Raw genomic sequence first — 23,080 nt, 5'->3', positions numbered from 1 at the left:
TGCGGGAACTGAGGATGAAGAGGTGGGAGGCATGGACTTTCAGCTGGTGCCTGCTGAGTCACCGTGGACATGTACGGTCTGGGTTGCTGCTTCTGGGGGAAGTGCAGCAGCTCTCTGAGGGTTTCTGTTGGAGCAGAACCTTTCCCACCCTGTCTTGTTGGTTATGAGATTTGGCTGCATGGTCCTCTGTTCCAGCCTTGACTCAGGCCACACGTGTGCAGAGACCAGCATCCCGGTAGTCCCGGCCTCACGACTGCTTCCCACAGAGCCTGACCCGCATTCGCCATGGCGTCATTCTCTTACCCGGATGTTGCCTTGGCGTCTAGGGCCCCTCTGCCCCAGTGAGAGCAGGTGCTCCTCGCTTTCCTGGCTGCCTTCCGCCATGTTCTGTATAGATTCTCAGGCGGTCAGAGCTGGTCTTTTCTCGGTGCTTTCCTCTAGGCACAGCCATTATCACAGAGGAGCATGCGGCCATGTGGACCGACGGGCGCTACTTTCTCCAAGCGGCCAAGCAGATGGACAACAACTGGACTCTCATGAAGATGGGTGGGTAAACCATAGACTTACTAACCTGCCTTTTGTGATTGGCCTGCTCTGGGCAGGGGCGGAGTGCATCTAGGATCTTAATGTTTTTCCTGACATTTTGGATCCTTTGAAAAGCCAAGGAAAACCAAAAAGTGATATGCCTCTGTGTACATGTGTCTCTGTGTTGCATGTGCCTCTGTGTCTCTGTGTGCATGTGCCTCTGTGTCTCTGTGTGCATGTGCCTGTGTGTGCATGTGTGCATGTGCCTGTGTGTGCATGTGTGCATGTGCCTGTGTGTGCATGTGCCTCTGTGTACATGTGTGCATGTGCCTCTGTGTGCATGTGTACACGTGCCTGTGTGCATGTGCCTCTGTGTACATGTGTGCATGTGCCTCTGTGTGCACGTGTACACGTGCCTCTGTGTGCATGTGTGCATGTGCCTCTGTGTGCATGTATACACGTGCCTCTGTGTGCATGTGCCTCTGTGTACACGGGCATGTGCCTCTGTGTACATGTGTACACGTGCCTCTGTGTGCATGTGCCTGTGTACATGTGTACATGTGCCTGTGTACATGTGCCTCTGTATGGGTACATGTGGTACATGTGCCTCTGTGTGCATGTGTGCATGTGCCTCTGTGTGCACACTAGTGCATGCTCAGTTTTGAGGAATCCCAGTTTCATTTTGCCGACAGCAAACTGACTCTGGGCTCCCTGAGCTACAGCTGTAAGGTCTGGTAGCACTGAGGGGTCAGAGCAGCAGAAGAGTGAATCCTGTCTGTCTGTTAAAATGGGATTATGTCAGCTGCATGGCATGGAGAGATCCTTATCCCTCCTGGGCGCTCAAAAAACTGTATCCCAAAGATAGAGCTTGATTACAGAAACACTGGCTTATTGAAATAATTCTGTTTCCTCATGGAATGGTTTAGTTCCTTATCATAGTGTTGTAGAAGTGAGAGGCCGTCCAGTGTTGTGCTTGGGCGTTCAAGGGCTGTAGCAGGCTCCTGTGTGCCCATCCCACTTGGGCTCTTCCCTCAGAAAGATTTCTTTGTGGCTAAGACTTAGGCTTGGCTATGGGCAGAGGGCTTTGCTCTTTGGTCGTGGCCTTGTAGGTGAAGAGAGGAACTTAGCAGTTCTGTCCTCGTAGGTTTGAAGGACACACCAACGCAGGAGGACTGGCTGGTGAGTGTGCTTCCAGAAGGATCCAGGGTTGGTGTAGACCCGCTCATCATTCCCACAGGTGAGTGACCTGCTTCCTTCCAGCTTTCTAGACTTTCCTGTGTCCTCCTTTCTGCTACTTGGATCTGGGGCATTTGGGGCTCAATATGACTTGATGTTCCAATCAAGACTCAGCTGGCAGACATTTCTGGGACAGAGGTAGGGGAGGCCATGGTGGCAAAGTTCTTCATTTTGCGTGCCTGGCACTCAGGAATACCTTCCAGAAGGGCCTGGCCAAGGCCCTGCTGTTTGCCTTAGAAGAGACAGGTGCTTGTTTCATGGCTGGCTGTGATCTCTTCAGATTACTGGAAGAAGATGGCCAAGGTACTTCGAAGTGCTGGTCACCACCTTGTACCTGTGAAGGAAAACCTTGTGGACAAAATCTGGACAGATCGGCCAGAGCGCCCTTGCAAGCCCCTGCTCACACTGGGCCTGGATTATACAGGTCAGAGCTATAACTGTGACCCTGAGACCCTGGCCTGCCAACCCGTCTTGTCCAAGGTCATATTAAAGACCCTGTCATCATGGAGTTGGGAGGCCACATTGTGTGTAGTCATGTCTGCAACACAGGCCGTTAGTGTGAGCACAGGATTGTTCCTCACCCGGTGGAGAGGGCCATTGACAAGGCTGGGGCTTTGCTGCCTGCCACATGCGCACCTGCTTGTCTGGTTAGCCTGTCTTTGCAGTGCTCCTCTGGGCATCTTTGTAGGACCCGGGAGGTGACTGAAGCTTTTCCATGGCTGCCCACTGCCACTCTTCTGGGTCTGGTACCCGGAGCAGCATCTAGTGACGCCAGCTTCATTTCCTCCATGCTGGCATTCGCAGGGTGGCCTGCAGCCTCACTGACTACCTATGCTGTGAAGCTTAGATGTGCGGCAGTGGGGAGCCGCGTAGCCTGTGAACTGTTTAGGAGAAGGGAGTGTGGGTTGGTGGAGACACGAAGGACTGAGAGAGAAGGCTGGAGGTGAGGCTGCAGGGGAGGGAGCCCTGCAGTAGAAACAGGGAGGTGGACAGGGTTGGGGGGGGGCATCTGGAATGTAGGCAAATTGCCAGAGGGGTCCTGGGAAGAAAGTATCACTGCTCAGACATGGGCCAAGTTTTAAACAGCATTCCTGGGCTAATCTTCAAAGCAGCCGTTGGTTGTGGGCAGCCCCAGGCTTGCTTTCCTGCGGGACACCCTCATTGGGTGTGGTTTATTGGGGAGGATGGGTACAGTGAGTGACCCACGGTTAGCTTAATATTTTCCATCAACACAGTTGAAATTGTTTATTAACTGAAACAGAGCCTCTGACCTATTACCGTAGGAGAAGAGATCTCAGATATGCTGCCAAAGTTTCTGTTTTGCAAACAATTGCGTGCCTGCTATGGGCAGGACACTGCTAGGTACCACACAGGTGTGTCCATGCTGTTCATAGGGAGCTTGTGAGGAGCCAAGTTACAGATGCTACCATGGTGAGCTGACTTCCTCTGGTGCCACATTGCATTCTGGGGGGCAGCAGGAAGGCCTTGGCTGTGCCTAACTGGGCCAGTATGATTTGGAAGTAATATCCACAGTAAGTTAGGTTGCAGGAGGCTCTTTGGTCATAGCACCAAGTCTCAGGGCCAAAGAAATGTAAAGTGAGTTCCACAGGCAAGATCTCTGTGCCAGAGAAATTTGTATGTATTCCTATGGCTCAGTAAACCAGCACTGAAATAATAGAGCACTTAGTTATTGATCTACCTGCATGCATCGCCTTGAAGCTCCTAAGTCCAAAGAGAGTAAGGCCTGGGTCTTTTCAGAGCCATAACTGCATTGAGCAGCAGGACCCCTGGTAGATGCCTTTGCCTGGCAAGTGTAGGTGCTTCACAGACGCCGTGGGACACACTGTACAGGGGAGTCAGTCAGGGCTCATGATAGGCAAGGTGCTTTGCAGAGGCATTTATTTCTCTTCTGTGGGATTCAATCTCGGCTGCCTGCTGTGCAGGTCGCATGCTCGCTGTAAGAAGTGGTACTGCCTAAGTGTCTGGCACAGGCCCTCCCTGCAGCCTCTGTCTTCACGGGATCCCAGCCTGAGTCACAAGCATATTTGTTTCCTGCAGGCATCTCCTGGAAGGAGAAGGTTGCAGACCTTCGGTTGAAAATGGCCGAGAGAAGCATCGTGTGGTTTGTGGTCACTGCCCTAGATGAGATTGCGTGTGAGTTCTCTGGTTTCAGTGCTTGGGAGTTACCTGATCTCGTCCCTGGGCCTCTGGGAATCTGTGTGCTTTCTGAATGGTGAGGGAATTTGTAACAGACTGTGTCTCCAAACGAGAGAGCAGATGCCAGTTAGCCAGTGGAGAACGCATTACCGTGAGGTGGGCAGGGGGTCACAGACACCACAATCAGCTGTGGTGAATCCAGGTGTGCTGCCTACCTCTGGCCTGTCTCTGAGGAAGACTATTTCTTCTGAACGTTTCCTGTGTCGTTCTTTCTTTATGCTTAGGTAGTTTTCTAATGTATTCAGAGAAGGAAACTTCTAGTAAAGTTTTTACCTCAGAAAACTCAAGAACTGAAAATTCTTCTCAAGGCCCTTCCCCTTAATCTTCAGAGCTTCCCCTTCTGATGGAAATGCTCCCTCCTGTCTCATTTTGACTGGATTTGATTCAGGGAAGCTCGGATGAGGCCCCTGCACTGCATCTTCCCACTGGAGGAAGAAAGCCCACCCCATATGCCCTGCCTCTTCAGTCTGTCAGACTTTGTCAGATGTCAGTGATTGCTGTCTCTAATTAACCCCAGCACCAGAGGAAACACACACACACACACACACACACACACACACACACACACACACACACACACACACGGTTTCTCTCCTTGAATTTAAGAAAAACACATCCCATTATGGAAACTACCGAGGGTAGAAGAAAGCCCAAATCACTCATGATCCTGTTACCTAGTGACAACCATTGTTGATGTTTCTGTGTGCTTGTCATTCAGCCTGCTGTTCTAAATGTGTCAGTATGCTAGAGCAAATATAATCGTAATTTAAGCTTTAAAAATTCCATCAAATGGTTATACGACAGTCTGCCTAACAGTTTCCATATGGAGGGCCTTTGGGCTATTTCCAGTTTCTCTGTAATTTATTATGATCCTTCCATCACGATCACGGCTCATACGTTACGTCTTAAGTTTTTGATCATTTCGTCTTGTATTTCTGGTTACTTTTTAGGGATAGTCTGGTGAGTTTAAGGGTGACGATGTGGGAGGACATCCATCCTCTCACACCTCAGCAGCTCCAAGTACCTTCATTTAGAAAGGAGCTGGTAAGCCCAGTTTGGGGTGCACTTGGGAGGCAGAGGCAAGTGATCCTCTGTGAGATTGAGACCAGCCTGGTCTACAGAGCAAGTTCCACGTCAGCCAGGGCTGTACAGTGAGACCTTGTCTCCAAAAAAATAAAAAAAAAAAAACAAAAAGGAGTCAGTATGAGAAGTTAGTAGGATGCTTTTCTACTTTGCTTTGAGAAATGATTTTTTTTATTTTTTATTTTTATTTTTTTTTTGAGAAAGGGTTTCTCTGTAGCTTTGGAGCATTTTCTGGAACTAGCTCTTGTAGACTAGACTGGCCTCGAACTTACAGAGATCCACCTGCCTCTGCCTCCCAAGTGCTGGGATTAAAGGTGTGCACCACCATCGCCCAGCTGAGAAATGATTATTTTAAAATGGAGGTAGCAACATTTTGTACGCGGCCCTTTTTGCTCTCATGCCTTCCCGAGAACAAGCATTAGAGCTGGCAGCCAGGACCAGAGCTATACTGTGTACTTGTCTATCAGGCTTCTCAAATGTGCTGTGACCTCATCAGACTCTGGCCCCTGGCTCAAAGCAGGTCCTCCACCCAGCCTGGGAACGGCTCGCTGTAGCTAAGCTACAGGCTTGTGACTCACTGCTTTTCCTCTGCCTCTAATGAGAAGCTCTACATCCCTCCGGTTCTCTGCTCAGTGGAGCACCCCATTCCCTCCCATTTCAGTTTTCTGTTCTAGGTCATTTGCCTTGGAATAGAGAGAATGCTTGTATCCTGGTTTTATTTTTGGAGTGGGGAGTTGCCAGAGTTTGTATGCAGCAGAGCTGAGCTTGGCAGGTCCCAACAACTCTGTTAGCTATTTCGGAGCTTTGGGGAGAACACTGCTCATGGTTTTTGATCCTACTTCCTCCTCTGTCTTGCAATGTAGCCAATAGAAAACAGTTCTGGTGCCATCAGGTGGCAGGCTCCAGCAGTTGCAGATCAGTCTTGTTGAGAGATGTGGGATCCTTTGATAGGAGCCGAATTCTAAGCAGAAACTCTTTCCTCCCCCCACAGCTACCTGAGACAGCTGACCGAAACAATTCTTAAGAAAATGCTTTCCTTTTTAGGGCTGTTCAATCTCCGAGGGTCAGACGTGGAGCACAATCCGGTCTTTTTCTCCTATGCGATTGTAGGACTAGAGACCATCATGTAAGTGTTTGACTCCCACCTGAACTTCCTCCCCAGGCTCCGCTTTCTGTTCTTCACCCCACTGTTCTGGTAGTCTCCTTTCTCTGGAGCTCCCCTTTCATCCTGGCCTGCCTTAACAGGTGTTTGTTTTTATCCTGCCTTCCCTCTGAACCTCCAAATGTCTTGGAATCCACAAAGTATTTATAGTAAAGGAGACTGAGAAGTGAGTAGATGAGGCCAGCAGAACAAAGCCGCATGAGGCTCTTTGGGGGGTTCCTGTTGCACAGTCTCCCCAGGCCACGTTTGATCTCAGGTTTTCTGGAGGCAGTGCAGAGGGAGCTGTGTAGACTCAGCTGTGCAGCTCTCGACCCCAGTTACTCTGAGGGTCAGCAGGGATATGGGAAACCTCGTGCTTTGCTCCGTTGACTTGTCAGTTTATCTCTTCAGAGCTTACTTGTAGGCTTCCTGGCGTTGCTTTTCTACTGTATGGGGTTCTAGTTCTTCTCTCTTGTGCTGAGTTACTTATGGGAGGACAGGACTTGTACTTCCATGCCACAGCCCATCATTGAGGGGAATCAGGGCAGGGACTCAAGGAGCTTGAGGTAGGCTCTGGCTTAGCTGACTTTCTTACACTGCACAGGACCACTGCCCAGGGAGTGGTGCCTCCTGCAGAGGGCTGGGCCCTCCTGTATCCTTTGAAAACCAAGACAGTCCCCCAGAGACTTGCCACCGGCAATCCTTGTGTACAGTAGTCCCTCAGCTTAGATGCATGTCTCGGATGGTAATAGGCTGTGTCAGGTGAGAGCTAAAACAGCTAGGGCAGGACCAGGCATGCTGGCCCACATCTTTAATTCCAGTTCAGAGCAGAGGCTCTGAGTTTGAGGTCATCGTCGTTTACATATTCCCAGGACTGCCCAGGCTACAAAGTGAGATCCTGTCCCCCAAAACCCACCCACCAACCAACTAACCAGCCAGCAACAATAGCAACCAACAACCACAAAACCATACTTACCTCTTTTCTTTTTTACTTAATTGTTTAAAATAATGGGCTTCATTAAAATATTCTTACACATTTATCATTGTACCCTGCTCAGATTTGGGCATCCCATTTATTGGGTGCAAACTGTGTTATGGGCTGGTGTTAGGTGCTAGTATGAATGACAGGGTCCTGGGTTATAGTTGAGAAGTTGAGCTCTCCTTTTCTTGAAGGACTCAGGCGCATAAATGGGACCACCCCTCTAGGAGCCGATAGAAATGCATATGAACAGCCTAGTTTAGACGTGTAAGAGGGGATGGTTGGCGAAAATTATGTTGAATTGAAAATGAAGGGTAGGTGAGCTGTCTTGGTGAATGTTGGGGTGAGGAGGATTGGACAATAAGAGGAACACACAGAGGGAGCGGTATTGAGAGGCTGTGTCAAGGAGCAGTGTGTGGGGATGTGGAGTCGTTCAGCTGGTCCCTGTGTAAAGTAAGGCCAGAAGATGAGCAGGAAGCACAGAAAAAGAAGTTAATCAGTGACCTGATGAGAAGGGACCGCACAGTCATGAAGCTAAATTGAAAAACGGGGTAGCTGTAGAATAGGATGGAATTTGGAGGCTGAGAGGTGGTGGTGGCCCATTTCTGGGTGGTGATGGGCAAGATTGCAGAGAGCTGGACAGATGTGATGTGGAGGTCTCAGCATGTTAATGGAGGTGGGGAGTGCGAAGAAGGGGCATCAAAGCCATGGGCCAGTTGCTGGCCTAGAGAGTTGGCTGGATGATGACAGCATTTACAGGGAAGGAAATGCAGATGGGACAGCAGGGTTCGGGGAGGCAGCAGAGAAAGAGGAGAAGCTGTTTGGTGCTGAGTACAGAGGTGTGAGCCTACTCATGTGTGGCCCTTCTCTGTGGTCTTCCCTGGCCCCGGCAGGCTCTTCATTGATGGGGACCGCATCGATGCACCTGCTGTGAAGCAGCACCTGCTCCTTGACGTGGGCCTGGAGGCCGAATATAAAATCCAGGTGCTTCCTTACAAGTCCATCCTGAGTGAGCTCAGGACCCTGTGTTCTGATCTCTCCCCACGGGAGAAAGTGTGGCTCAGTGACAAAGCCAGCTATGCTGTCAGCGACGCCATCCCCAAGGTAAGTGGCCTCGCTCAGGGCCATCTCAGCCTGGTGGCCCCCTTGTGGTTCTGATGTCATACACAGCTGGAGCAGAGGCATGGGCTCTGGGCTGTGGTCTCTGGATGAGCCCAGAGCTGGAGCCTAGAGTGGAGAGTGTGAGCCCTTTAAACTCGTCCAGGGTGTGGCATGAAAGGTGATCTGAGGTGGCACACATTGGTACTTAGGCTTACTTAGAAATAGCTGTGTTCGCAGCAGTTACTCTAAGTAGTGCAGACGATGCTGTCGTGAAAATTTTTTCACATAAAGTACAGAAAGAGTGAGGTGTGCAGGTGGTAAGTGGCAAGGGTGAAGGCAGCATAGGAACCTGAATTTTGGGGTATACTTCCCAGCACATACCTCTTTCTTCCCCATGTTTTAGATACAGATTCAAGGCCCAGAGAGGCTGGGGAGTGGAGGGTTTGTCTTAAGAACAACACATGGTAGTGGCAGCTCTGCCCTTCACTGGGTCCTTGCTGGGGACCGGCCAGGACCTGTTGTTTCACTTTGGTTAGAATCTGGAGCAGGACTGGAACCCACACCCCTTCAGCTGCTCGTTCTACTGTTGGGCCCCGGACCCTTGATAGATAAGAGGGCTTGGACACGCTCAGCCGAGGGCTCTTGGCAGGAGCCCAGATCTGTCATAAGCAGGCCTGCCACTGCGCCACTGAGTCTCTGTCCTGCCACTCACCTCCTCAGAGCTGAACGTTTGTTTCCTGAGGAGTGTGTGAGAACGGTGGTGTGGGCAGAATGTGCAAGCTGAGAGAAAGCACAGTGATGAGCCGGAGAGCAGGAGTCCTTTTGCAGATGTCCCCTCCACCCCCAAAACAGCAAGGTTCCTTTTCCCAGCTCTGAGAAGATGGTGAGCTCCAGCCACAGCTACGAGGCTTGGACAGCAATCCTCTGCTGTGACAGGCCGGCAGCCGCAAAGAGTGAGGAGTGGTGGGAGATGCCCCATTTGATGTATTTAACTTATTTTGGGTGAGCTCAAGCTGTGCTGAGCATGCTCAGGGCATCAAACAAAGTGGCAGGCCTCCAGGCTCCAGAGGACAGCTGCCGGGTCCCAAGTGGAGCTCTTCAGATGATTTCCCTCCAAGTGTGTGCTGTTCTGGCTGTTGAGCAGACTCTGTGTCTCACTTCCTGTGCTGTGCCCCAGGATCATCGCTGCTGTATGCCTTACACACCCATCTGCATTGCCAAAGCAGTGAAGAACGCCACTGAGTCTGAAGGCATGCGGCGCGCTCATGTAAGTAGAGCAGCTGGTCCAGGAAATAGGATGGGGGTGGACAGAAGGGTCCTGCTCCCTCCCCATCTGTGAGGCCCCGGGCCTGGCACAGGTTCAGAATCTCTCTGGACCTCTGGTCTTCCAGAGTCAGTGGGAGAATGAAATAAACTATTACGTTGGGCATGCAGGCCTATAATCCTAACTACTTGTGAGGAGGATTATGAATTTGACACCAGTGTCAGATGTATGGTGGACTGTCTCAAAAAACAAAAACAATAAAATTGGATGTGTTAAATTCTTATGAAGTTTAATACAAAATACAAAGGAAGAAGGATGAAGAGATGGTTCAGTGGCTAAAGAGCACTGACTGTTCTTTTGGAGGGCCTAGGTTTGATTGCCAGTACCGAACCTACATGCCATCCCCATAACTGTCAGTAATTGCATTTCTAGGGGTTCCGATACCCTCTTTTCAACTCTGGGCACTAGGCACACATGGTGCATAGCCATACATGAGGCAAAACAACTATAAACATTAAACACACAATGTGCATGTGTATGTGCACATGCGCGCGCGCACACACACACACACACACACACTGTGAGGGGGCCCTGATGATAGTGTGGGTAATGAGGCTGTGGTGTATTGATAAAGAAACAGATTGTGTGTAGGCAGGTCAGGGAAGCAAGATCTGAGGTTGGCAGAGGCTGGCCACAGCTCATCGCTCCTGGCCCATGCAGGGTGGATTTCACTGGTTAGAGGAGCTGCCTGTGTGCTCAGGCAGGGCCACTCCTGACTGTTCCTCAGTTTTTTTCTCCCAGTAGTGGGAAGGGCTTCCTGCAGAGGGCTTCCGGGAACCTGAGTGCCCCTGGATTGTTTGGCTGTGGGACGCAGTCCTGGGAGGGTGGCCACAGGACTGGGCTCTGAGTCTGATCACTGACTCTATTGTTTGCACAGATTAAGGATGCCATTGCCCTCTGTGAACTCTTCAACTGGCTGGAGAAAGAGGTTGGTTTTTATCCTTGTTGAGCACATGGCACTAGAACACTCCTAGATATCAACACTTCTTGATACAACACAGTGGCCTCCCCTGGGCTCTTGTGGCCGAAGGCCTTAGTTGGCGTTAGTGTTCTCCTATAGTGTTCTGTAACTTTGTGCATACACATGTTGATAAATTCTGTGAAAAAGAAAGAATTCTACCACTGTGGTGTTGTAGAGAGGAGCTCCTTTGTGTAGACAGTGATAATTAAGTGGAATTTCACTGGGAGGAAAAGTGGCCTTTCCTGAATTACAGGCCACCTACTTACACTGGGCGTAAAGCTGTCTTAGTGTGTACATTTTGAACTTTAAGCCATGAAACTTTTCATAATTAAATTGACTCCTGCCATTAATTTCTTGCCCAACCATGCATGGAGCTGAGAAAAGGTTGCTTTCTTTGTGCTGTTGCTAAACAGCACCATGCTCCAGTGAATGACAGGAGCCAGCAGACCTGCAACGGGGACTCTACTGAGTTCTAGTGTGACCGTTTACGGCCAGCTAGTCATCAGCAGGGACTATATTGAGTTCTTCCATGCTGCCAGCTAGTCTTCTTTGGAAATCATATTTTTTCTTGTAGTATATAGCTAGATTTTTGTGTTTTGTTTATTTTACTCTTAGAACCATGTACTGTGAGCATTGTCTGTGTGTTTTGCTGCCTTAAGAAAAACTCCACGTGGTGCCTGCATTGCATCCAGTGCCAGATTGTTTTACTTACATATCCTTCTTGCTTTTGATTGTTATAACCTGTAGTATCTTTGCACTTATCCCTTTTCTTCCTCCAGGATAATTGGCCTTAGGATAGTTGCCTAGTAGGGAATGCTTTTGAGATTTTAAATTTAGATGTATGGCATTTGGGGAGATTTGGGGATATAATGCTGTCACAAAATTGTTCAGGGGGAAGTTAACTAGGGACCCTTCTTCAGATAGCTTTGTCGAGAGCCTGCCAACGTTCCCTCCTTATTAGAGAGGAGACACAGTATATCCTGAAGTGTGGGCCTTTGGGCTGTGGGAACTGAGGAAAAGCCAAGCATCGAATGTACGCTCTTTTTATGACTGAAGCACGGGGCTCCCTCAGTGATGATTCATAAGCACGCTTTCTTGTAGGTTCCCAAAGGTGGCGTAACTGAGATCTCCGCTGCTGACAAAGCCGAGGAATTTCGAAGGTGAGTATTTGTGGAGAAGACCTGTGGACCGTGTGCTGGATGAGCACAGTGAAAGCCCTGACTGACCCTGCTCTGTGTCTGCTCCAGGCAACAGGCTGACTTTGTGGACCTGAGCTTCCCAACGATCTCCAGTACGGGACCCAACGGCGCCATCATCCACTATGCGTAAGGCATGCAGACGGCCAGAAGCACAGGCCTGGCTTTGTACAGCAGCCTGAGCAGGGGAGGCTCGTGCCCACTGCTGTGTCTGTGGAGGTTGAAGGAGGGGAGATAAGATCCCAGAGGCTGTGTTTCCTGAGTCCTCAAGCCTCTGCCTTTTCGGGTTTCTTCTTACTTGTTTGCTGTTAACGTTAACAGTTTTTGAGATAGGTTCTCACCCTGTAGCTCAGGCTGGTCTGGAACTTACTACGTAATCTAGGCTGCCCTCCACCTCATGGTGATCCTCCTGCATCAGCTTGAGATGACAGGGATGAGCTACCACACCTAACCAGATTTCCATTCTGAGGCCCAGAAATTGTCTCTATAACCCTTGTATCTTGACTGAATTCTTGAGCTTCTTTTCTGGTAGTAGCAGGCTTCTTGATGTTCTTGTCTATCCTGTGTGAGCACCACAGCCAATGTCCAAAGTGCACTGCTAACTGTGGGGCCAGCCTGTTGTGGGTTGTGAGATGCTGGGTAGCAGAGCCATCTCTCCCTGACTCTGGCCTTGAAGCCAGCATCCCAATCTCGTTTCCCCTCCCTCTCTCCCTCCCTCCCTCCCTCCCTTCCTTCCTTTCCTCTCTAGCATATGATCTGTGAGAGTCCATGGACCCACAGAGCTGAGGCTCCCTGAACTCTGAGGCAGGAGCATTGCTGTACTCCCGATCTGGGCTCTGCTGGTGATGTAGGAAATGTAATTAGGTGTAGACATCAGCTTACCCATCTCAGTGCTTTCGCTCCATGTAGGGCATTTGGCACTGGTCCTTCTCTGTCTTCATGTGCAGTCGGCTCTGGGCTATAGCTGGGTTAGACTCTTCTCCCTTTTAAATGATTGCTTTTAGAGCTGTTAGTCTTGGGATAGAGTTCAAAGCTGTGCGCGGGAGATACTCGCAGATGTGACCACCACTCTCTCACCAAGCGCTCCAGCTCCAGCTCCAGATACCAAAGGGATTTCGCTTTGACTGAAATGATGAATTTCATGGTGGATTTTTTCCCCCATGTGATTAGAGCAATAAAAATTTCAAAACCATTTGCTCCTCTTTCAGTGTTTCTTCATTGCAGGCTGTCTGCCTGGAGACTGGGCTGGTGTCGCTTATCTTGTTATTGCTGGAGAGGGATTGGTGGTGCCTGCAGAGTGGGGGCCTGGAATGCTGTCTTCTCTTTGGACGTTTCCCAGCACAGTGGTACTGTCTGGTCACTTTTCACAAAGAACCTCCTGATCTTTGAAGAGTGTAGAAGTTTCCCCATCCGCTCCTTTCCCCTCAGGGGAAGGTAGGGTCTCTTAGCAAAGAGATTCCTGGGCGGGGTATGGAGTCCTAAGAGTAGTGAGCCCATCATGGACCTTGGCTCTTGCTTCCCATCCCTGGAATCCAAGCTTAGACTCATTGCTTCCTCTGTCAGGTTTTGTATGTTGTCTGTTTGTTGTTTGGGGTAGGGACTCACTGTAGCTCAGGCTTGTCTTAATTTATAGTCCTTCTGCCTCAGCCTTCTGAGGATTGCAGCCACATGGGTTCTATTGATTCTTCTCTTAAAGTCATCTCTCACTTATTGTTCTAGACATAAATAGAACTGTTCTTCTTCTGTTCCTCTTTAAACACCAAAAAAAAAAAAAAAAAGAAAGAAAAGAAAAAAGTAGTAGCTTACAATGTTCATACCCTCTCAGATTTACCAAGTGATTATGTTTTTGGAATAACTAATTTTTTGATTATTAGGCCTGTTCCTGAGACAAACAGGACCCTGTCCCTGGATGAGGTGTACCTCATTGACTCGGGTGCTCAATACAAGTAAGTAAACCAAGGCTGCTGTCAAACTTGAGACTCAGTTCCTCAGTTCAGGGCCAAATTGTGAGGAGGTGGACAAGCTGTGCTCTGGCTGAGTACACCCAGCTGCTCACCCATCCCTCGCCGGTCACTGATGGATGGGTTCTGTCGTGTTTCTTTGTTTCTTGACCTTTCATTGAGAAAGCCCAGTTGTGGCTGTTTCTATGAAGGATGATGGCGCTATGTAGTCCTTGGCAATAACTTGGTAGATTATGAAATCAGCACGCGGACTAACATGCTCCTTGGGAGCGATTGTGGAGTTTTCTGCTCTACTCCAGAGAGCGGCCTGCCAGCTCCTGCTCGGAGCAGCCTTGGGGCCCGAGGAAGTAAGACTAATTCTGAATGTCAGACTTTGAAAAGGGGACCTGCCCCCCACCTCTAAACTTGTCTGGCCACCTTTACACCCATCCACTTCAGCATCTTTTCTTTTTCCCAGAAGAAAGCTGAACTTTGCTCGCATCTCATGCTGAATCCCGAGAGCAGCCAGAGTAGACACTGCACTGTGTGCTTAGAAAGGCCTTTCCCCACCGCAGCTGGAAGCCAGTTCCGGGGGACTGCGACTGGTCTTGGAACATGTTGGGATCCTTTGGTCATAGCAGAAATTCCTGATTTTTCTGAATTTCATGGGAAGATTCTGGAAATTATATTTTTGGTGTGATTAATGTGAGCTAGTGGGCATTTTTAGGGTCTTGGTTCAATAATCCCTTTGCTCTCCAGTAGCAGGATATGGATTTTGGCTTTCTTGCTACAAGTACTTGCTACAAGCCTCGGTGTACTTGGTCTCTTCCCTTTTTGTCATTACCCGGTGATGGCTGTCTCATGGAGTGCCTCACTGTGTGACTAAGAATAGTGTCTATCAGGGCCCATTTTTTTGCCTTCACACTTTGTCTTATTTTTATAACAATTTTATTGAGATATAATTCATCCATTCAAATCTGTAAGGTTGTCCAGCCATTGCCCAGACAATCCGTGTATGAGTACAGGCACACCTTTCCGGTTCTCCTGAGGTATGTCTAGGAGTCGGGCTGTGACTCAGATGGTGCCTGCTTAACCTTTCAGCTAAGCGGTTTTCCAGAGTGGGTTTTCCTGTGCGGTTCCCACCAGTGCTGTGTGTATGGCTTCTCCATGCACCCGTCTGTTTCACGGTTGAGAAAAGCTTGCTTTGACTGAAAAAACTTTCTTTTTTCCTTCTACTTTTGAAAGGGACGGAACCACAGATGTGACCCGGACCATGCACTTTGGGACCCCTACGGCCTATGAGAAGGTGATGTGAAGGAGAAGCTCCAGGCCTCCGCCTTCCTAAAAACACATCGCTTTTATCAAAGGGGCTGCATAAATAAATAAAAATTATAACCGGGTAGTAAAGCACTCATTTTTGTGGAGTCAGGCTTATCGGTTTTATGAGATCTGTGTAATTAATTATTGGCGGGTAGGACATTTGGAGGGAATTTAAAAGCATGCTGCTAAGGTCAAAGCAGTCAAGTTCAGCTTCAGACAGCTCTGGCCTTCTCTTCCGGGGGAGGGGTATCAGCAGTGTCCGCGACTGGGTTCTGAAAGCCACTTCTAATTTTTTTCAAGGTCAGCATTCTTGTTTACAGCTCCCCTCTCAAGGGACTTTGTGGACTGGTGGACACTGTTCCGTTTCTGCTTTGACCAGTTAGGAAGGCAGCATAGAACTGAGGTGGAGAGATTCCTGCCAGGGCTCTGGACCTTGCTTGGACCTCCTGTTACCAACTCAGACTCAGTGGCCTTGAACAACTTGTTCATTGTCTCTAAATGTGAGCACAGCAGTGGCCACTTCCTGGCTGCAATGAGGCCCTGGGAGCCTTGACCGTGTGCTCAGGCAGCACAGGCTGAGTCTCGGCGGGCTAGGTCTGTCTGACGAGAAGGGTTTTACACGGCGTGCTGGATAGCTTTCTTGGTCTTGGTGCCTTGGTTTGCCATTTGCAGCCACCCCGACCCGGAGGATTCTGGGCCTTGTTTGCTGTGATCAGATGGAGGAGGCTTGGGTACCAGTCCTCCTTTGTACCCTCTGGCAAACCCTTGGTCTTCCAGGCAGTGCTTTCCTTGTCTGGGCACCTGAGGATAGCGTGGTGGTGAGAAGCCCAGAGACCTGGCTGCCAGGCCAGTGCTGCCACCTGCGAGTGGTAGCTTGCATGGTGCTGCAGTGCCTCTATCCTGCAGGGTGTGCTGACTGCTGTGACTATTATTACTGTCTCGCGTCTTCCCGATAGTGTGTGTCAGAGGCTTCAGGGGAAGGCTAGGTCTTTCTCCTGCTTTAAGTTTGATTTTATGAATTTTCTGGCAAATTGGCCTGAGACTGGGCCGTTAAAGTGGTGTTTTTGAAATCACTCTGATGTTCTCTGTAGTATTGCTAGACACTAGCAGGCAAGGCGTTCTGAAGTGCTGGAAGACTTTCAGGGTTTCAACCTGTCTCCTGCAGCTGCCTTCTGGGGTTTCAGTTTTTTTTCTTTTTTTTTTTTTTTTTCTGGCAGGAATGCTTCACATATGTCCTCAAAGGTCACATAGCTGTGAGCGCAGCCGTTTTCCCCACGGGAACCAAAGGTAGGTGGTTCGTTCTCTGACACGGCAGGCACAGGGCTCAAACATGTCTAAATTTGTGTAGAGAAAAATGTATCCTTCATTTTGTTTCGTTAGTGCAGTTCTGGCCCAGCTAGGATATGCAGGATACTCCATGGAGTGAGTGCCCCCGCCCCCACCCCTGGTCCCCAAGAGCCAGGCTTAGGGTGGTTCCCCATGTTAGTTATGACCAGTAACAGAAGTGGTTGACACCTGGGGGCAAGCCTGGCCCAGAGGCCTCAGGGCTGGCGTGGGGAGCCTCCTGTCTGTCTTCACTTTGGGGCCAACACCTCCTTTGATGGCCCTTGTTGGATTTATGTTGCTAAGATCCTGACTTGAGGTGTATTCTGCTCTAGTTACTGGTGGGTGGGGCCTTGGACTGCAGTTGCAGGACCCAGACCTGGACTCTGGCGGGTGGGCACACACTTATCTACCTCCCTTAGACTTGGTCTTTTCATTGTTCATGCCTGCCATGCTTGTAGTCTGGGAAGACTCTTGTGTCTGTAATTCTGACACCCTGAGCTCCCAGAAAGGATTGGCCACGTCACCCATTACAGCCTTAATCTGTAAGAATGTGTCCATCCCCCAGCCTGCTGGTGCAAACGATCCTCTGGCTTTAGACTGAGCTCTGACTGGCTTTTCAGTATTTTCTGTTGTTAGAAAGTTCTTCCTTGTGCTGAGCTTAAACCGGAACTCTTCAGTAACTTTTGGTTTCTGTTTCACCTTCGTGAAGTCAAACATAGTACATCTAATCTCTAAAGTGCTTTGCAAATATCAGGTGACCCTTTGTCTTCCAGGTCACCTGCTAGACTCCTTTGCACGGTCAGCTCTGTGGGACTCTGGCCTGGATTACCTGCACGGGACAGGACACGGCGTTGGGTCGTTTTTGAATGTTCATGAGGGTCCTTGTGGCATTAGTTATAAAACATTCTCTGATGAGCCCTTGGAAGCCGGCATGATTGTCACTGATGGTAGGTGCCCCTCGTGCACAGGGCATATGCTTCTCAGTTATTTTAAAGAAAATTGGTAATAGGTTTCCCTCAGCTCCCCCGCCCCAGATCATCTTGAATTAATACAGCCTTTTTCAATTATCAGAGTAATTTGGGTTCATTTTAGAAAGATTGAGGTCTGGATAAGAATTTAAGCAGTATGGTCTTTTATAGGTGTAGACATTTTGTTTGCCTTGAAGGTCATACTGGATATGCCCTATTCTGCTAGCTCCTGTTTCCCAGTGTTTGTAAAGCGAGCTTAGGGCTGCATCACTGTGTCCTGTGGATACACAGTGTGTATCTTGTAGCAGGTCCCCATTATTGTGCTCTGCCTGTGGTCACGGTTCAGGACTTGAGAACCCGTCTACTTGTACCTAAATGCCTGTAGGATGGGGCTAAGTGGGAGAAGATGGATGGGGTGGCCCCTTCCCCCTCTCTCCTTCAGAGTGGATGGGGTAGGCCCCTTCCCCCCTCTCCCTTAGTGTGCTGGGGTGGGCCCTTCCCCCTCTCTTCTCCTTGTGTCTCCTGTGGACTGCCTCTCACTGAGTTGTTTGTTCTAGAGCCAGGGTATTATGAAGATGGGGCTTTTGGGATCCGCATTGAGAATGTTGTTCTTGTGGTTCCTGTGAAGACCAAGGTGGGTGTTCATTTATTTGCTTAAAGATTTCCTGCTCTTTTTGTGGGGAGATAAATATTTTTGTCTTTGGAACCAAAAATGTACCATAATGGGTCCAAAATGGAGCTTCCTTTCACCTAGACCAGGGGATTTACCGGAAGCTTCTCTCCTCTGTGAAACCTGAAGGGGGCAGAGGCTGTAGCTCAGCAGCAGAGCCCTGGCCAGGCACAAGCGAGGTCCTAAGTCCACAGCACTGTCGAAGAATAATAATAAAATCAATAGTGAATGAGTGTGGGTGGAGGCCCCGTCACCAAGCCTGGCGACCTGAGTTTGATCCCTGGGACCTACACAGTGGGGAGTTGTCTTCTTATTCACACAGAACTGAAAAACAAAAACAAAAAGCTTAGTAAATAGGATAACATAGACCAGACGGCTAGCTTATTTGGATGGTTTATATCCCAGTAGACTCTCAAGAACCCAAACCAGAGATTCCCCAAGTCCAGACACTGTCATGTCCTGTTCCTGCCTTCTCCATCATAACACACAGTAGCTCTATGGGCCTGTCTAGCGGGAGCGCTCAGTACCGCTGTTTAAAACTCAGAGATGCGCCCACAGGGGCGGGTGGCAAGTGCTATTATCTGCACTGCGAGTATTGTGTGAAGGTGGTGCCCTGGCGTTCAGTGATCAGCTTCCACGAACACATTTCTCTGAGGGGCGCTGGGCTTGGTGGGGGAAGCTCAGCCATTCACTGCACTAAGGGGAGTGTAACCTGCTGTTTCCTCTCTGGTCCTACAGTATAATTTTAATAACCGAGGAAGCCTGACCTTTGAACCTCTAACTTTGGTTCCCATCCAGACCAAAATGATAGATGTGGATTCTCTTACTGATAAAGAGGTAATGGGGCATCTTGGGGTGCAAGTTTGGGGGAAATGTTAGTAGGAGGGGTGGTTTCCCATGGTACCATTTAGAGGTGAAGTATGTGTCAAGTCCTGCCGGTGTGTGCTGGGCTCTGCGCAGAGGTAGTCCTGCTCCGCCGACTGTGGGGCCCTAGTGCTCATGGGTAGGCACAGTGGGCTGTTGCCGTTCATGAGAAACAGCTCCACTCGTCCTGCTTAGGGGCACTGAGGCAGGGTACCAGCTACTTTCGTGTCCTCAAGAAAAGACAGAAACAGCTTTTGGAAAAGGTTTGCTTTGGCTCAGTTTCAGGAGATTTGAGGTCATCCTGTGGGGAGGGCATGGAGGAATGGTCCATGGGTGTGAGGAGCGGAGGCAGACCTCATGATGACGTCATGATGACCTCATGATGACGGGAATGTGTGGCAGAGTTTTCATTGTCACAGTGGACCAGGAAGTCGTGAGAAAGACTAGACCCAGGGACCAGCCATGACCTTTGAAGACCTGCCCGTAATGACCTGCACCTGCCAGCTAGTGGACCCCATCTTCTGAAGGGTCCGTAGCCTCAGAGTAACGCCACATACGGAGGAACAAACAGTCAGGGCAGGAGCCTGGAAGGGCAGAAACAATTAGCCAGACAGAGACAAACAGGTTTTCATCCAGGAAGTTGGAGAGCAGGACATAAACTCCATGGCAGGGGAGAAGTCCCAGCGAGAACCAGGTGACAGATGAGGCCTTGAGTCAGGAAAAGCATGAAGAGTCGCTGGAGGATATGACGGTTGGCTCCTGAGAGAAGCCACCGCCCTCCCCAGGGCACCGGTGCCCTTCTGGACGCAGGGCAGCTCTTCAGTGGGGTCTGCTTGGGCATCCTCAGCACTGAAGAGGAGGGAGCCTGAGGCTCAGGTGCTCGCTCTCCAGGGAGGCTGTAGAGTGGGGCTCACCCAGCTAGAAACCTGTTTTTCATTTAACATGTGCTTCACTGAGGAAGTTCATCCACTTCCTGTTTAGCTTAACTTTCCTGTGTGCTCGGGCTCCTCTTTCTGATCATGGTGCCTGTGGTTCAGCCAGCACTTGTGTTTACAGAACACTGAAGGGTCCTGGCGATCCTGGTTTATTCAGACTGTAGCTAGATTCAGAACAGGATGCTCAGCCAAACAGCAGCCTGTCGTCCTGTGCTCTTCATCTGCAGCTCAGGAGCCCTGTGCTCCCCAGTGATGCGGTGGGAGGAGGGAGCATGAGCGCTCAGTGGCCTGAGAGCCGCTTGCTTAGAAGCTTTGTGTCCCGTAGGGACCGTGTCTCTTGTAGCATCCTTTGGCTACACTTCCGGGGCCTTATTAAGGGACTCTCGAAGCCCAAGGCTGCACAGTTGCCCTGACCACATGTAACCAGGAGGTATTTGTCCCAGGTGATGCTCCACTTTATCCAGGGAAGTAATGGATGAGGAAAAGTGAAGCTAGGCTGTTTTATTCCGAAAGAGTTTTACTAATAAGACTCACAACCCACTTTGTGACACCGGACACAGATCACTGGGATCCACCGTGTCCAGTGGCTATTTATACAGCTTGCCTGGCCAAATCGCTACAGGATTATTGAGGACAGCTACTCTTTCTTTGGGTCTTATCAAGTTTCCGTGGCTATAGCCAACAGTGTTTGTCATAGCAGGCAGAGTACTGTCACTATTTTAGCAAAGGCCCCTTTCTTATATAGCACCTCACAGGCTAGGACACCATTTTTTTTTCTGAAGAAATGGTAATAGCTCAAAGCAAGGTTTGTTCTTTGTGCTTTTAAAATACCTGCTCATTGTACTTTGGTATCAGCCCGCCCTTGACTGTCCCTTTAGGGGTTTGTTGGAGTAGGTCTATCTTTTCACCAGATGGCAGCAGAGGACCATAATCTGATGAGAATTTGGTCTCCTGCAGACGACAGGGCCATGGGGTATTGCCCAGGTCCTGTTGAGTCAGTTTGCATTGTCTTGTCTCTCTCATCCCTCAACCAAATGGGCTCTGGAGTGTCCCTTTGTCCCCAAGGTTATAACAGGCCACCCCCTTCACTACTGAGCTGATCCACTGCCGGCAGCCTGTAGCTCTGTTTGACTTGCTGCAAACACAGACAGACACCCTCACTACTACTTCCCCAGCTTGTGGCAGGGCTAGTTTGCTTTTATCAGTGGGCATTATGGCCCTGGCTCTTGAGAGCCTGTTGATGACAGTACCCCATCTGTTCCCTTTGGTTTATATGTCCACCTTGGTCTCTCAGGCAGGTTTTGGTACCTGGTTCAGACCATTCCTGGAAGCCAGCTCCTTTGTAATAACACAGCCTCCCTGAACATCATGTTTCTCAGTTGCTTCAGCCAGACCAAAGGCAACGTTAGCCTCACGAGCCTTGGTCCAGTCAGGTGTATGGTCCACTCTGTCCTGTGGACATTGTCCTCACTTCCTTTATTTCCTTTTCCTTTTCCCACCAGTCCCAGCAGAGGGGGTTTCACCCTTTGTGCCTGCCACGGACCTTCTGATATCAGGTCCGGAGGTAGCAGTTTCCCGGCACCAAGTTCTGTCAGCATCTACTCTTTAATCCTTTAAAAAAATATTTGGCTATGGAGGCATATTCTACAGGGGCTGAAAGTAAAGGAAAGCGTGTTTCAAGCTCTGCTCTGAAGAACCATCGTCCTTGACCACCAGAGGCTTTGTATCCTCTAGACACTGTGCAGACCAGAGCTACCTGGGCTTGGCTGATGCTCCCTTGTTTAGCATTAGAAGGTGTAGGACAGGAAGCTGAGGAGCGCCTGGTCTCGGCGGGCATCTTTACAGTTGTCTGTCAGTACCCTGAGGTAGGTCAGGGTTAAGTCCGCATGGCTTGTTAAGGAGCACCTAGCTCGGTGACGTGGTCCCATCCCTTGTAAGTGTCTGTGCACATGGTTTCTAGCTCAGTGACGTGGTCCCATCCCTTGTGAGCGTCTGTGCACATGGTTTCTAGCTCAGTGACGTGGTCCCATCCCTTGTGAGCGTCTGTGCACATGGTTTCTAGCTCAGTGACGTGGTCCCATCCCTTGTGAGCGTCTGTGCACATGGTTTCTAGCTCAGTGACGTGGTCCCATCCCTTGTGAGCGTCTGTGCACATGGTTTCTAGCTCAGTGACGCGATCCCATCCCTTGTGAGCATCTGTGGACATGGCTTCCAGGTGTCCTGACAAGGGGAAGCCCCAGTTATGCATCGCTCTGCCAAGCCCAGTACCTTGGCTCACCGCCAGGTTATTTTTGGTTCCCTCACAGTCATTGCTAGTTCAGGCTGGCACACTATACTCTTGAGGGATCATTTCACCAGAAGCAATGCAGCCCATCTGTTCCCGGGGAAGCAGATGGACATGGGGAATCTAGGAGCAAAAGGACAAGGTTTTGTGTTTCTCCTCTCAGCTGTGACCATAGCACCTAGGCCTGTTGGCCTGTGTAGCTTCTTAGTGACAGTGTGGTGTCCTTCTTCTTCCCCGCAGTGTGACTGGCTCAACAGTTACCACCAGACCTGCAGGGATGTGATCGGGAAGGAGCTGCAGATACAGGGCCGCCAGGAAGCTCTCGAGTGGCTTCTCAGAGAGACAGAGCCTATCTCCAAGCAGCATTGAGACCGCCCTGGCCTGCAGTCGTTTCAAGGATGCTCTGGGGGAAGGAGGAAACACAGCAGACCCCGACTTCTTTCTCCTTACCTCTTCCTCCCGACTCCCCTTTTTACTTTTAGACACTAAGAAGAACTGAAACTCTTCTTACCCACTTTGATATTTTCTTGCAAACAGTCTTTTATGAATTTTTAATTGTTGAGAATGAGCCAAGAATAAAATTGCTACACCAGAAGGAGGGGCCCCACAAAGCGGAAGACTTGACAAGGGGGAGGCACCTGAACCCCCTGGCCAGTGATGGTGAACACTGAGTGCTCCATGATGGTCTCGTTCCAGGTGCTAGTGTATCAGTCATGGTCACCTTGATGTTCTTGAGACCCTCTTCCGGTCAGTGAATAAAAACATCTAAACTCTGCTTTGTTTTGTCCGTATTTCCCCAAGGTGCTTCTCCCAGTAAGTCAGGCAAGCTCATTTCCACAGCTGCTGGTCAGGATAAACTCACGGACCCCCACTCCACAAAAACACCAAAATGAAAATCAAACAAGCAAAAGACCAATAAGTCAAAAAATGCCCAAACAAGGAACAAGACACTGAAAGTCTGTAGAATGCCATTGAGTTCATTTTTGTGGGCCAGTGATTTAGGCCTTGGG

At 49.7% G+C, this 23,080-nt stretch overlaps 1 protein-coding gene across 4 annotated transcripts in view; it reads left to right on the top strand.

Moving 5' to 3' along the window:
- Xpnpep1 (X-prolyl aminopeptidase 1) overlaps positions 1-22,845 on the top strand; it is a 49,334-nt gene extending 26,489 nt beyond the window's left edge. For all 4 annotated transcript variants that reach the window (XM_038331432.2, XM_038331442.2, XM_038331427.2 and 1 more), the window contains 17 exons: positions 442-546; positions 1,670-1,762; positions 2,042-2,185; positions 3,820-3,915; positions 6,106-6,187; positions 8,075-8,285; positions 9,460-9,549; positions 10,484-10,534; positions 11,669-11,727; positions 11,815-11,892; positions 13,638-13,709; positions 14,949-15,009; positions 16,241-16,310; positions 17,123-17,296; positions 17,875-17,951; positions 18,726-18,824; positions 22,311-22,845. In XM_038331432.2, coding sequence (XP_038187360.1) covers positions 442-546; positions 1,670-1,762; positions 2,042-2,185; positions 3,820-3,915; positions 6,106-6,187; positions 8,075-8,285; positions 9,460-9,549; positions 10,484-10,534; positions 11,669-11,727; positions 11,815-11,892; positions 13,638-13,709; positions 14,949-15,009; positions 16,241-16,310; positions 17,123-17,296; positions 17,875-17,951; positions 18,726-18,824; positions 22,311-22,439 — 1,691 coding nt within the window. In that variant the 3' untranslated portion in view covers positions 22,440-22,845. The remainder of the gene's footprint in view (positions 1-441; positions 547-1,669; positions 1,763-2,041; positions 2,186-3,819; positions 3,916-6,105; positions 6,188-8,074; positions 8,286-9,459; positions 9,550-10,483; positions 10,535-11,668; positions 11,728-11,814; positions 11,893-13,637; positions 13,710-14,948; positions 15,010-16,240; positions 16,311-17,122; positions 17,297-17,874; positions 17,952-18,725; positions 18,825-22,310) is intronic.
- The last annotated feature ends 235 nt before the right edge of the window (positions 22,846-23,080 follow it).

Source organism: Arvicola amphibius, chromosome 1 (assembly GCF_903992535.2).
Source record: "Arvicola amphibius chromosome 1, mArvAmp1.2, whole genome shotgun sequence".
Lineage (NCBI taxonomy): Eukaryota > Metazoa > Chordata > Mammalia > Rodentia > Cricetidae > Arvicola > Arvicola amphibius.
Note: the sequence above shows the minus strand (reverse complement) of the source record. Positions and strands in the feature narration are given on the sequence as shown.